An 11,869-nucleotide genomic window follows, 5' to 3' on the forward strand; every position below is an offset into this window, starting at 1 on the left:
AAGTCCTACTTTAGTTGGTGCGAGCGGCATTAGCTGCTTTCTGTTAAGTTCTCTCTGCCGTGACTCTTGGCTTTCCTGCAGTCAGGCATGGACTTGGGCCTGCCTCTCAGCTACCTTAAAGGGCAAGTGTCGTCTCTCTCCGTTCTTTTTCAGCGGAATTTGGCTTCACTCTTGGCGGTTCTGACCTTTCTGCAGGGGTGGCACGTGTGGCTCCCCCTTTTCGGCCTCCGTTGGATCCTTGGGCTCTTAATCTAGTGCTCAATGCTCTCCAGTCTTCTCCTCTTGCAGCAGGTGTCTCTTTGCTTCCTGTCCTACAAGGTGGCGTTTTTAGTGGCAATCACGTCTTAACTCGTGGCTCTTTCATGTAGGTCTCCTTTCCTGATCCTTCATCAGGATAGGGTGGTCCTTCGCCCTGTTCAATCTTTCCTATCGAAGGTGGTGTCGGCATTCCATTTAAATGAGATTATTCTCCCTTTGTTTTGTCCGGGCTCGTCTCATCCTCTGGAGCAGTCACTCCATACCCTGGATTTGGTACAAGCCGTTTGAGGCTATCTGTCCCAGACTGTATCTTTCCAGCGGATGGATTCCCTGTTCGTGATTCCAGAGGGGCTGAGAAGGGCTGGCAGCGTCGAAGTCTTCCATTTCCTGATTGGATTAATTTGGCAATTGTGTAAGCGTACCGCACCCTTTGGCTTTGGCCCTTCAGGTATGTAAGGCGGCTACCTGGTCATCTTTGCATACTTATCCGCCTGCTGACGCTTCTCTGGGACGTAGAGTTTTGCAAACGGCGGTTCTCTGATTGACGGGAGGGTTGTTTGGTATGCCCACCCTTGGGACTGCTCTGTAACGTCCCATGGTCAAGCCTGTGTCCCCCAATGAACAGAAGACAAACAGATTTTACAAAATTTGGTTTTTACTGAGCGCTGAAGACATCTGTCTACACACAGAGGCTTCCAGCCTGCCCCCTGTCACTACCCCAGTCCCTAACTATGTATATGTTCCGTATCACTGCACATCACCCGGCCTATCTGACCTGCTACACACAGGGGTCTTCAGTAGAAGACTGAAGACAGACTCTCCTTCATAACGCTCAGTTACAGCCTTGCTAAGAAGACTCTCTTTACACAATGTTTTTTAGTACAAAGAAATATCATTTCCTAATAACATATATTACAAAAATGTTTAACATTCCTGGCCCTACACTATATTAAAGATAAACTAACACAGCAGTTACACTTTAAGTATAAGTGTCCCCTGCTTCTTGTGCCTGCTCTAACAGTGAGCTGGCAGGGAGGTACCATTCTCCCCAGAAATCCAGACTCTAAAGCACTCATTAACTGCTCCGTGGCCCTTGGCAAGTCTAAGGTTCACGCAGATTGAAATATGCCCATGCTGTTGTCACATATCTGTCTTCCCCTATGATTTACTTTGACAGCAGCGCTACAAAGTGCAGTTGTGTCATTGATTCATTGAGTCACCAAGCCAGGTATGTGACATGCCGAATAAAGAGCCGCAGGCTTTGAGTTACGTTTGTAATGTGTGGTTGTATACAAGGCTTGCTTCCGGTTTTTAATGAAAATAAATGCTTGGAGTATAAAACTGCATGTTTTGAAGCCACAGGGAAAGATTGCCACAGATTTACACACTGCTATGTGAAAGCTAGCATGTTAGCAAGTAGTGTAACTTATTATGATCGTTTTCCTGGGGGAGCGCTATTATTTCAGCCCAGTGTGAATATCTGTTCTAGTTTCCTCTTAAATAAGTGAGATTTTAACGTTTATCCGTTTTAAAGTATGGTTTAAAAAAAAATCTAATTCTTGACACCAAGAATGGGATGCTGGCTCCCCAATTCTTCCCCTCCAGGCCTGCGATGCTCTACTGGGCTCCCTCAATGTAAACATCTGGTTTGACAGCGCCACAGCCAATCACTGGCCACAGCCAATCACAGCGCCATTTGTCATTATGTAAGGGACTCAATACAGAGAGCACTTTATAGCGAACTTCGGTCCTGGGCACTTGCAGGAGCAGAATATGGCAGACTAAAGCTTCGTATTCACAGTACTCTTGATGCTAAAAGCTTCACAAAAGGTAGAGGTGAAAACGTGGCCACTGTCCTCCAGAAACGGCACCACCATAGGCTCTATGGCTGGTGTTGCAGTAGCTAGCCCTATTAAAACAAATAGAATTGAGCTGCAGTGCCAGTCAGAACCCCTGAACAAGGGTGGCACTCTTTCTGGATGAAATCGCCATCTTTTTCTAACCGCTTTAACCCACTGGCAAACATGGATGTAACTGCCTATTTTAGTGTTGAGGAGGAATTGTGGACCATTTATTCCTGCAAATGTGTTATTTGTGGGCTGCCTTGCATGCATAGCCCTCTTCAGACCATACTTCAGCATCTCGCTAGGGTTAAAAGGGTATTATGTTTTTTTTTGTTTTTTTTTTCAAGTTATCCCATATACAGAAGACGCGAGATAACTAAGATTGCTGGGGGTCCTATGGATTGGACCGATCACAAGAAAAAGGGCCTCATGCCCTGCAGGGTCCTCCAAAATGAATGCAGCAGCAGGTCTGGCATACCCACTACTGCTCCATTCATCTCTATGGGACTGCCAGAGATGGCCAAGTGCAGAGATCAGTCTGCATAGTGCATGCGCCTTAAAATGCTGGTCCATTAATTTTTGAGGGGGTCTACATTCTCATGACCAGTGGGACGAAACCCAGCAATCTAATAGTTATTGCCTATCCTGTGGAGATGGGATAACTTGAAGTAACTGGAAGACCTCTTTAAAGGGAATGTGTCATTAGAAAATGACCTATTTTTTAAATAATGTTTGTTTGTTAACCCTTTCACTGCCGGAGGTTTTTTGTTTTAGCATTTTCATTTTTCTTCCCCATGTCCCTTGAGCCATAACTTTTTTTTTTTTTTTTTTTTTATATATATATTTCCGTTGACATAACTGTATGAGGGCTTATTCTTTTTTTTGTGGGACAAGTTGTACGTTCTAATGCCATTAATTATGGCATACAATGTGTAGTGGGAAGCGGTAAAAAAATTTCCGACTAGGGTAGAATTTGGAAAAACAAAATGCAATTCCTCCACTGTTTTACGGATTTTGTTCTCGCAGCGTTTTGTTTGTGGCAAAACTGGCCCATGCTCTTCATTCTCTGGGTCAGTACAATTACAACGATAGCCCATATGTATAGTTTTTTTTTTATGTGTAAATAGTGTAAAAATAAATTTTTATTCACCATATTCTGACCCCCATAACTTTTTTATAGTTTAGATCTACTGAGCTGTATAGGGGGTCATCTTTTGTGGACAATCTGTAGTTTTTATTGATGCCATGTTGGTGTGTGTGACTTTTTGATCACATTTTATTACATGGTTTTGGGTAAAAATCAACTGAAAAATGGCATATTGCCCATTTTGACCCTTTTTTTCCCGTTAGGCCATTCGCCTTATTGGAAAAATATTTTTAGGTTTTAATATTACAGGCGTTTTCGGTCACAGTGATACCCATGATGTTTATATTTTCTGATTATATATATATATATATATTATATAATGTGTGTGGTGTTTTTTTTTTTTTTTTATGTTTTTTTAACTCTTTTAAAAAAAAATTAACAACTTATTTTGAAGCTCATAGATGAGCCTATATCTTTTTATTTAAATTTTTTAAAAATTTTGAACAATCATGTATTTTTAAAATGAATTTTACGGTCTATTACTCATTTCCTATGTTGGTCTGCAATCTGGTAGCCAAAATAAGAATTGCAGCATGAATGCTGTGGGTCTCTTCAGTGAGACCCAGCGCATTCAAAGCAACTACATTGGCCGCAGGGGATGTCAGTAGGATGCGCTTCCGGGTTTTTGACACTTTTTAGATGCCGTAATCTCACTTGATCATGGCATCTAAAGCATTTAATTACCGTGATCGGCATTATTTCCGGTCGCAGTAATTAGCGGCTGTTCGAAACAGCAGAGACCTGCAAGCCATGACGCCTGCTGCACGTGCGAGCGGGCGCCATGTTTACACATCGCTCCAGCACCATTCATGTACGGCGCTGGTAGTGAAGGGGTTAAACCTATTATTTTATTTATTTTTGCTTTTATTTTTAGATATCTATATATAAAAAAAATTATATAATGCTGCACATTTTTTAAACTGGCCACTAGGCCTAAAATATGTTAACTTACTGTCTTTCGAGAGCAACTACATGGGCCATATAGACACAATGGATAAGAACTGACCCCATTGACTTCTATGGATGAGTTTTCTAGGCATGCTCTGTGACCTGTGCAAAGGGTAGGAGGGAGTAGATAAGCTATCATATCGCCTATTGTAAATGGTGGATTCTGTGTTAGGCTACTTTCACACTAGCGGCACGGACCTCCAGCAGGCTGTTCCGTCGGGTGAACAGCCTGTCGGATCCATCCTGCCGCTAGTGACCATGTGTCCCCGGACTGCCGCTCCATCCCCATTGACTATAAATGGGGGCGGGGGCGGTGTTCCGGCGGAGGTGCGGAGGCACACGGCGAGAGGCTGCCAGAATAAAACTACGACATGTCCGACATTTAGTCCGGCAGCCTCACCGCCCCCATTATAGTCAATGGGGACGGATCGGAAGTCCGGGGGCACACTGTCCACTGTCGCTAGCGGCAGAACGAATCCGACAGGCTGTTCACCCGACGGAACAGCCTGCCGGAGGTCTGTGCCGCCAGTGTGAAAGTAGCCTTGAGGTGTTATTTCTCATTGTAATTTTGCCTGTGATAATTAGATGACTGCAAAAAAATGTTATGTACAGTACAGGACATCATTAAACAGTGTGACAGGGCACTCAAGAAATCGTGACCATGTGGTTGATGCAGTTTGATATCTTTATTGCTATTATAAATAATGTTATTCAAACAAATCAATTGTAAAAATCGATAAAATGATCGTTTTACACAAAGACTCAGGGTAATATAGTGCAAATATCGACAGTCATAAAATACAATCTCTAATTCAATTGTTCAGTCCAATTTTAGTGTGTACACCTGGGTATTGATAAAGTCCAATCGAATATTGTTATGTCCCACTTCCAATTACAGCAGCGTCCCGCTGAAAACGAAGTAGATAGCGGCGTCCCGCTATAAAATTACTTGCAAGTAAATTTTACCTTATATCGACCGAAGGTTCTCCAGACTTTAGACTTTGGATCCTCTCCTCAGAAGTGTCTGTGACACGGTGTATCAAGAGATTTTTCTTAGACCACTCTGTGTTTCTGTTGGATTTAACTGCCAAGCCCACCAGATCTCAATCTATTGGTGGAAAGTCTGCAGTGGCGTTTCGGGGTCCAAGTTATTGCCCCTTCCTCAGTGGTATGCAGCACCCCTACCAATACCCCTCTTATATACTGTGTCTTCTGTGGACTCATTGGACTCACCCTTGAACATCAGATTGGACTGAACAATTGAATTAGAGATTGTATTTTATGACTGTCGATATTTGCACTATATTACCCTGAGTCTTTGTGTAAAACGATCATTTTTATTCATTTTATCGATCCATCTATCGATTTTTACAATTGATTTGTTTGAATAACATTATTCATAATAGCAATAAAGATATCAAACTGCATCAACCACATGGTCACGATTTCTTGAGTGCCCTGTCACACTGTTTAATATTTACCTATTACATTGAGTGAGTGGTCTCAATACACAGGTGCACCGATTTGGGGTCCATTTTTTCCTAGTGCGACATCTTATTTAATTTTTGACAGTACAGGACATCATTACCTATTAGGCCTAGGGCCAGTGTGAAAATTGCAGCATTATATACATTAAATATAGACCGTGACAAGTGAAAAAAAAATAATAATGCAAAAAAATGTTTAACATAAAAAAATTATTTAAACAGGTCATTTTAAGGAGTTATCCGATTTCACAAACGGCCCCCCCCCCCCATGTGCCTGTTCCCCGCACCACCGCTGCTGCTTCTCCCTGTACACGGATGAAAACATCCGGTGTTGGGGGGAGCAGCCAATGGCAGACGAGCCTACCTTGCATAGCGGGTGACCCTAGGGAGGCTCCCCCCCGACACTGGATGTTTTCATCCGTGTACAGGGAGAAGCAGCAGCGGTGGTGCAGTGACCAGGAGCGGTGCGTGGTGAGTATATTCCCTCTGAGGGGTCCTGCACATGGGGGGCTGAAATTGGATAACCCCTTTAAGGTGAGAACTCTGACTTGGCTAACAATCAGACCACATTTTATTAGTAATCATCACCTAAATCTAGGTAGTTCCCAAAGGTTCATTCACTACTTTTTTGCAGTGCGGAGGCACGGCCAGAAACGCCACGGAAGCACTCTGTAGTGCTTCTGTGGCGTTCCGATCCGTGCTTCCTCACCACATCTCTGGGTTTGTGGACCCATTGCATGAGCCCTTAAATCTTGTGGTAATGAATCTAGATTTCACAATATATACATTTCTCTTCACAGTGCCTCTGTATCTGAACATCCCATCTACCATTTACCACCAGGCTGGCCTCCACTGTGTGAACTGCCCCCATCACTCCATCCCCCCACAGCTGCAGACGGAGATCACCAAGAGGACCTTGAATGGGGCTAATTTTAGAGGATCCATAACGGGCTCATCAGCGAGTGACTGTAAAGACTGTTTAACGTATATGTTTTGGTGAATATGGGATTCACACCATGATGCAACAGACTTGTCTGTCTTACAGTGCTTGCTGAACACTTCAGGGAGTGGTGTCCAGGGTATCAGTATGAAAATCTGTGACTAAGAATTCAGTTTTTTCCTTTATGTATAGTGGAGCTGTAACAGAACACACCAATTGAAAAGACTGGAGTTGCTTTTTTCACTTTAAAGATGAGCCAAATTTAACAAACATTTGAAAAATTTGGTGCAAAGTACTCCAATGCATGATTGCATGATATATCCCCCCCAAGTTTTTATTATTGTACATTCTTATATTATTATTTTTTTTACTTAATAGACATTAACCCATTCCTGACTTCCTGTTGACTATAAACACCTGGGCAGTGGCCCTTAAAATAAAATTGTCGTCAATTTTATGCTGCTAGGTCGTAACCGCACCAGCACATGCCAATGAGTCCCCATATTCATGAGATCATGTCTTTCTGCGTCCACCTGTTGTGTTTTTTTTGTTTTTTTTTTGTTTTGTTTTGTTTTTATATCAGTCGGTAGCATGTTGACGGGGAGAGCCAAGAGCTCATGAATGGGGGACTCGTTTGTCATGTATTGGAGCTGTTTAGCACAAGATTTTAGAAAATCAACTGTTTCAATTAAATAAAGTGACCCAGCATTTTTGCTAAGGGGATCTGTCACTAGTTTATGTTGCACTTAGTTAGGACACCATTAAACTGGTGACAGATTCCCATTAAACTCTGCAGGGATGTTTTAAAATGTCAGTGCAGAGATAACCTCTGCATGCTAATTGTGCAACTGGTGAGCTGGGAGACCCCTATTAGGGTGCTTTCACATGACCGTAGGTATTTTGCAGTCCGCAAAACGCAGAGCCGCAAAAAATACGGATGACGTCCGTGTTGCATCTGTTTGTTGCAGATCCATTGTAACAATGCTTATCCTTGTCTGCAAAATGGACAAGAATAGGACATGCTTTATCTTTTTTTTTTTTTTTTTTTTACATGGCTATGTAACTGGCATACAGATAGCACACAGTGTGCCATCCGCATTTTTTGCGTAACAATTAGAATGCAGATCTTTTCATTTCATCTGTAAAAAATGCAGCTTGGATGCGGACCAAAAATACGGTCATGTGAATAAGCCCTTAGTGACATCCATGCTCCCCTTAGAGAAAACGGGGATAGTTTTACACTGTCCCTGTCTTCTTCATCATTCTATACACAGTGCTTTAACGAGTGCTGTGTATAGAGATCAGGAAGTTGTGATGCCACTTCCAGCTTCGGGCCCAGCCAGGGCAGGATTGGCGATATACCTTACAGAGAAATTTCCCAGTGGGCCGATGCCCAGGGAGACGCCCAAGCCCTTAGCTCTGCCGTATGTTTGGTACATAATGAGCTCTCGGTGGTAATTAACTCAGTGAGAATCAGGTACTCATGTACCCGGCCACTGACCACACATGCCCTCCTGAATTCAACTATGTCCCGCATCTAACCTCTACCAACATAAGCCCCTTGCTCCATATCGAAAGGCTACTTTCACCCGGATCCGGCAGGGTTCAGCAAAATCGCTTCCGTTACTGATAATACAACAGTCTGCATCCGTTATGAACGGATCCGGTTGTATTATCTGTAACATAACCAAGACGGATCCGTCATGAACTCCATTGAAAGTCAATGGGGGACGGATCTGTTTTCTATTGTCAGAGTTAAACGGATCCATCCCCCATGACTTGCATTGTGGGTCACGACGGATCCGTCTTGCTCCGCATCCCAGGACGGAAAGCAAACCGCAGCATGCTGCAGTTTGCTCTTCTGTATGAGAACAGAACGGAATGCATTTTGGAGCATTCCGTTCAGTTCAATTATGTTTTGTCCACATTGACAATGAATGGGGACAAAACTGAAGTGTTTTTTTTTTTTTTTTTGCAGTATTCAGACCCTGTAACGGATCTCGATACCGGAAAATAGAAACGCTACTGTGAAAGTATCCTTAATCAGAAACAACTGGAATAGGAGGAGAGAAAATGACCGCTATTGATGGCCAACTCAGAGGGAAAGCTTTTGGGTTAATATACAGGTCCTTCTATAAAAAATTAGCATATTGTGATAAAGTTCATTATTTTCTGTAATGTACTGATAAACATTAGACGTTCATATATTTTAGATTCATTACACACAACTGAAGTAGTTCAAGCCTTTTATTGTTTTAATATTGATGATTTTGGCATACAGCTCATGAAAACCCAAAATTCCTATCTCAAAAAATTAGCATATCATGAAAAGGTTCTCTAAACGAGCTATTAACCTAATCATCTGAATCAACTGATTAACTCTAAACACCTGCAAAAGATTCCTGAGGCTTTTAAAAACTCCCAGCCTGGTTCATTGCTCAAAACCGCAATCATGGGTAAGACTGCCGACCTGACTGCTGTCCAGAAGGCCATCATTGACACCCTCAAGCAAGAGGGTAAGACACAGAAAGAAATTTCTGAACGAATAGGCTGTTCCCAGAGTGCTGTATCAAGGCACCTGAGTGGGAAGTCTGTGGGAAGGAAAAAGTGTGGCAGAAAACGCTGCACATCGAGAAGAGGTGACCGGACCCTGAGGAAGATTGTGGAGAAGGACCGATTCCAGACCTTGGGGGACCTGCGGAAGAAAGTGGACTGAGTCTGGAGTAGAAACATCCAGAGCCACCGTGTACAGGCGTGTGCAGGAAATGGGCTACAGGTGCCGCATTCCCCAGGTCAAGCCACTTTTGAACCAGAAACAGTGGCAGAAGCGCCTGACCTGGGCTACAGAGAAGCAGCACTGGACTGTTGCTCAGTGGTCCAAAGTACTTTTTTCGGATGAAAGCAAATTTTGCATGTCATTCGGAAATCAAGGTGCCAGAGTCTGGAGGAAGACTGGGGAGAGGGAAATGCCAAAATGCCTGAAGTCCAGTGTCAAGTCCCCACAGTCAGTGATGGTCTGGGGTGCCATGTCAGCTGCTGGTGTTGGTCCACTGTGTTTTATCAAGGGCAGGGTCAATGCAGCTAGCTATCAGGAGATTTTGGAGCACTTCATGCTTCCATCTGCTGAAAAGCTTTATGAGATGAAGATTTCATTTTTCAGCACGACCTGGCACCTGCTCACAGTGCCAAAAGCACTGGTAAATGGTTTACTGACCATGGTATTACTGTGCTCAATTGGCCTGCCAACTCTCCTGACCAGAACCCCATAGAGAATCTGTAGGATATTGGGAAGAGAAAGTTGAGAGACGCAAGACCCAACACTCTGGATGAGCTTAAAGGGACACTGACAGGGCCAATAAGCATATTGAGGTCTATATATGTGACTACAGGTCTTATACAGGGTATTACAATCATATAAGTATCCCCCCTGTCCATATTATACAAACAGTAAACTTTAAGTTTTATAACCTGCTCCAAGGTCTGCAATCCGCCCAAGGGGCGGCGTTTCACTTCTCTTGCGCCCAGCCAGCCTCCCCAACTGCCGATATGAAGCGCCGCCCAGCTCATGAATATTCAGTTTGCTGGGCGGCTTCTGCGGTCCCCGCTCTGAAGCGCTTCGCTTAACAGTGCCCGGCGCATGCGCCGGATCTTGTGAAGTCCGGTACAGTAAGCGCCGCCCAGCTCATCAATATTCACTTCGCTGGGCGGCGCTTACTGTCCCCGACTTCACAAGATCCGGCGCATGCGCAGGGCACTGTTAAGCAAAGCGCTTCAGAGCGGGGACCGCAGAAGCCGCCCAGCAAACTGAATATTCATGAGCTGGGCGGCGCTTCATATCGGCAGTTGGGGAGGCTGGCTGGGCGCAAGAGAAGTGAAACGCCGCCCCTTGGGCGGATTGCAGACCTTGGAGCAGGTTATAAAACTTAAAGTTTACTGTTTGTATAATGTGGACAGGGGGGATACTTATATGATTGTAATACCCTGTATAAGACCTGTAGTCACATATATAGACCTCAATATGCTTATTGGCCCTGTCAGTGTCCCTTTAAGGCTGCTATCAAAGCATCCTGGGCCTCCATAACACCTCAGCAGTGCCACAGGCTGATTGCCTCCATGCCACGCCGCATTGAAGCAGTCATTTCTGCAAAAGGATTCCTGACCAAGTATTGAGTGCATAACTGAACATAATTATTTGAAAGTTGACTTTTTTTTGTATTAAAAACACTTTTCTTTTATTGGTCGGATGAAATATGCTAATTTTTTTAGATAGGAATTTGGGGTTTCCATGAGCTGTATACCAAAATCATCAATATTAAAACAATAAAAGGCTTGAACTACTTCAGTTGTGTGCAATGAATCTAAAATATATGAAAGTCTAATGTTTATCAGTACATTACAGAAAATAATGAACTTTATCACAATATGCTAATTTTTTTAGAAGGACCTGTATTGTGCTGGTATGTGGTATTTTGCACTATGGTATTGCTGATCCCCTACTTTTGTTGCTGCACCTCCTATTAATTTAGACTCTCCCACAATATGGGGCCACTTTTAGGTATTTTTTTTCCAGGGCCACTTTAGGTTCCTAATCCGCTTCTGGGCCCAGCAGTCATGTGATTGCAGGGGACAAGAGTTTGTGAGAGCTGCTGGATCTTAGCAGACCCAGATCAGTTCTGCAGTGAGGTTGTACAGTCGTAGGGGCTGTATTCCCCCCTGTAACTGGGGCTGCTATGGCCACTATATCTGCCCCAGTTATAGGAGAAATCGGCAATAAATAAAAATGGAATGTTAAATGTCTACCAAAGGTCTTGTATGGGAGGGAGAAGAAAGTTGTTGTTTTTTAAGACAAAAAATAATAAAATGCCACACCAACTTGCCCTGCCTCTCATGTATGTCCCATGTATCAAAATGACCATTATGGAAAGGGAAAAATGATTATTACACTTACCGGTAATCGGATTTTCCAGACCCCACGACAGCACCATAGAGGGATCCCCCCCCAGGGATAGAAAGCCTACAGAAATAAAAGGGTGGAGCCCCTTTTCCCATTCAGTGGATTACAGAGCAAGAGAGGGACTCCTACACCATTAATCATTCTGATCTGAACAGCATATACGGTAAAACTCGTAGACGATACAGATCTTGAGAATTATTATTTTATTTTATTTTTTTATGCTACTCCATGTGAAAACAGAACCCATCACCAAGGGAGGGAATTAGGAAGGGTGCTGTCATGGGGTCTGGA

The 11,869-nt window shown here is 43.4% G+C and overlaps 1 protein-coding gene across 2 annotated transcripts in view; it reads left to right on the forward strand.

The window, feature by feature from the left end:
* ZMAT5 (zinc finger matrin-type 5) overlaps positions 1–7,576 on the forward strand; it is a 36,653-nt gene extending 29,077 nt beyond the window's left edge. Inside the window, exon 5 of one of the 2 annotated variants that reach the window (XM_044288523.1) lies at positions 6,485–7,576. In XM_044288523.1, the coding sequence (XP_044144458.1) occupies positions 6,485–6,614 (130 nt within the window). In that variant the 3' untranslated portion in view covers positions 6,615–7,576. The remainder of the gene's footprint in view (positions 1–6,484) is intronic. The other variant, XM_044288522.1, reaches the window with a different exon arrangement.
* Positions 7,577–11,869: the final 4,293 nt, after the last annotated feature.

Source organism: Bufo gargarizans, chromosome 1, assembly GCF_014858855.1.
Source record: "Bufo gargarizans isolate SCDJY-AF-19 chromosome 1, ASM1485885v1, whole genome shotgun sequence".
NCBI lineage: Eukaryota > Metazoa > Chordata > Amphibia > Anura > Bufonidae > Bufo > Bufo gargarizans.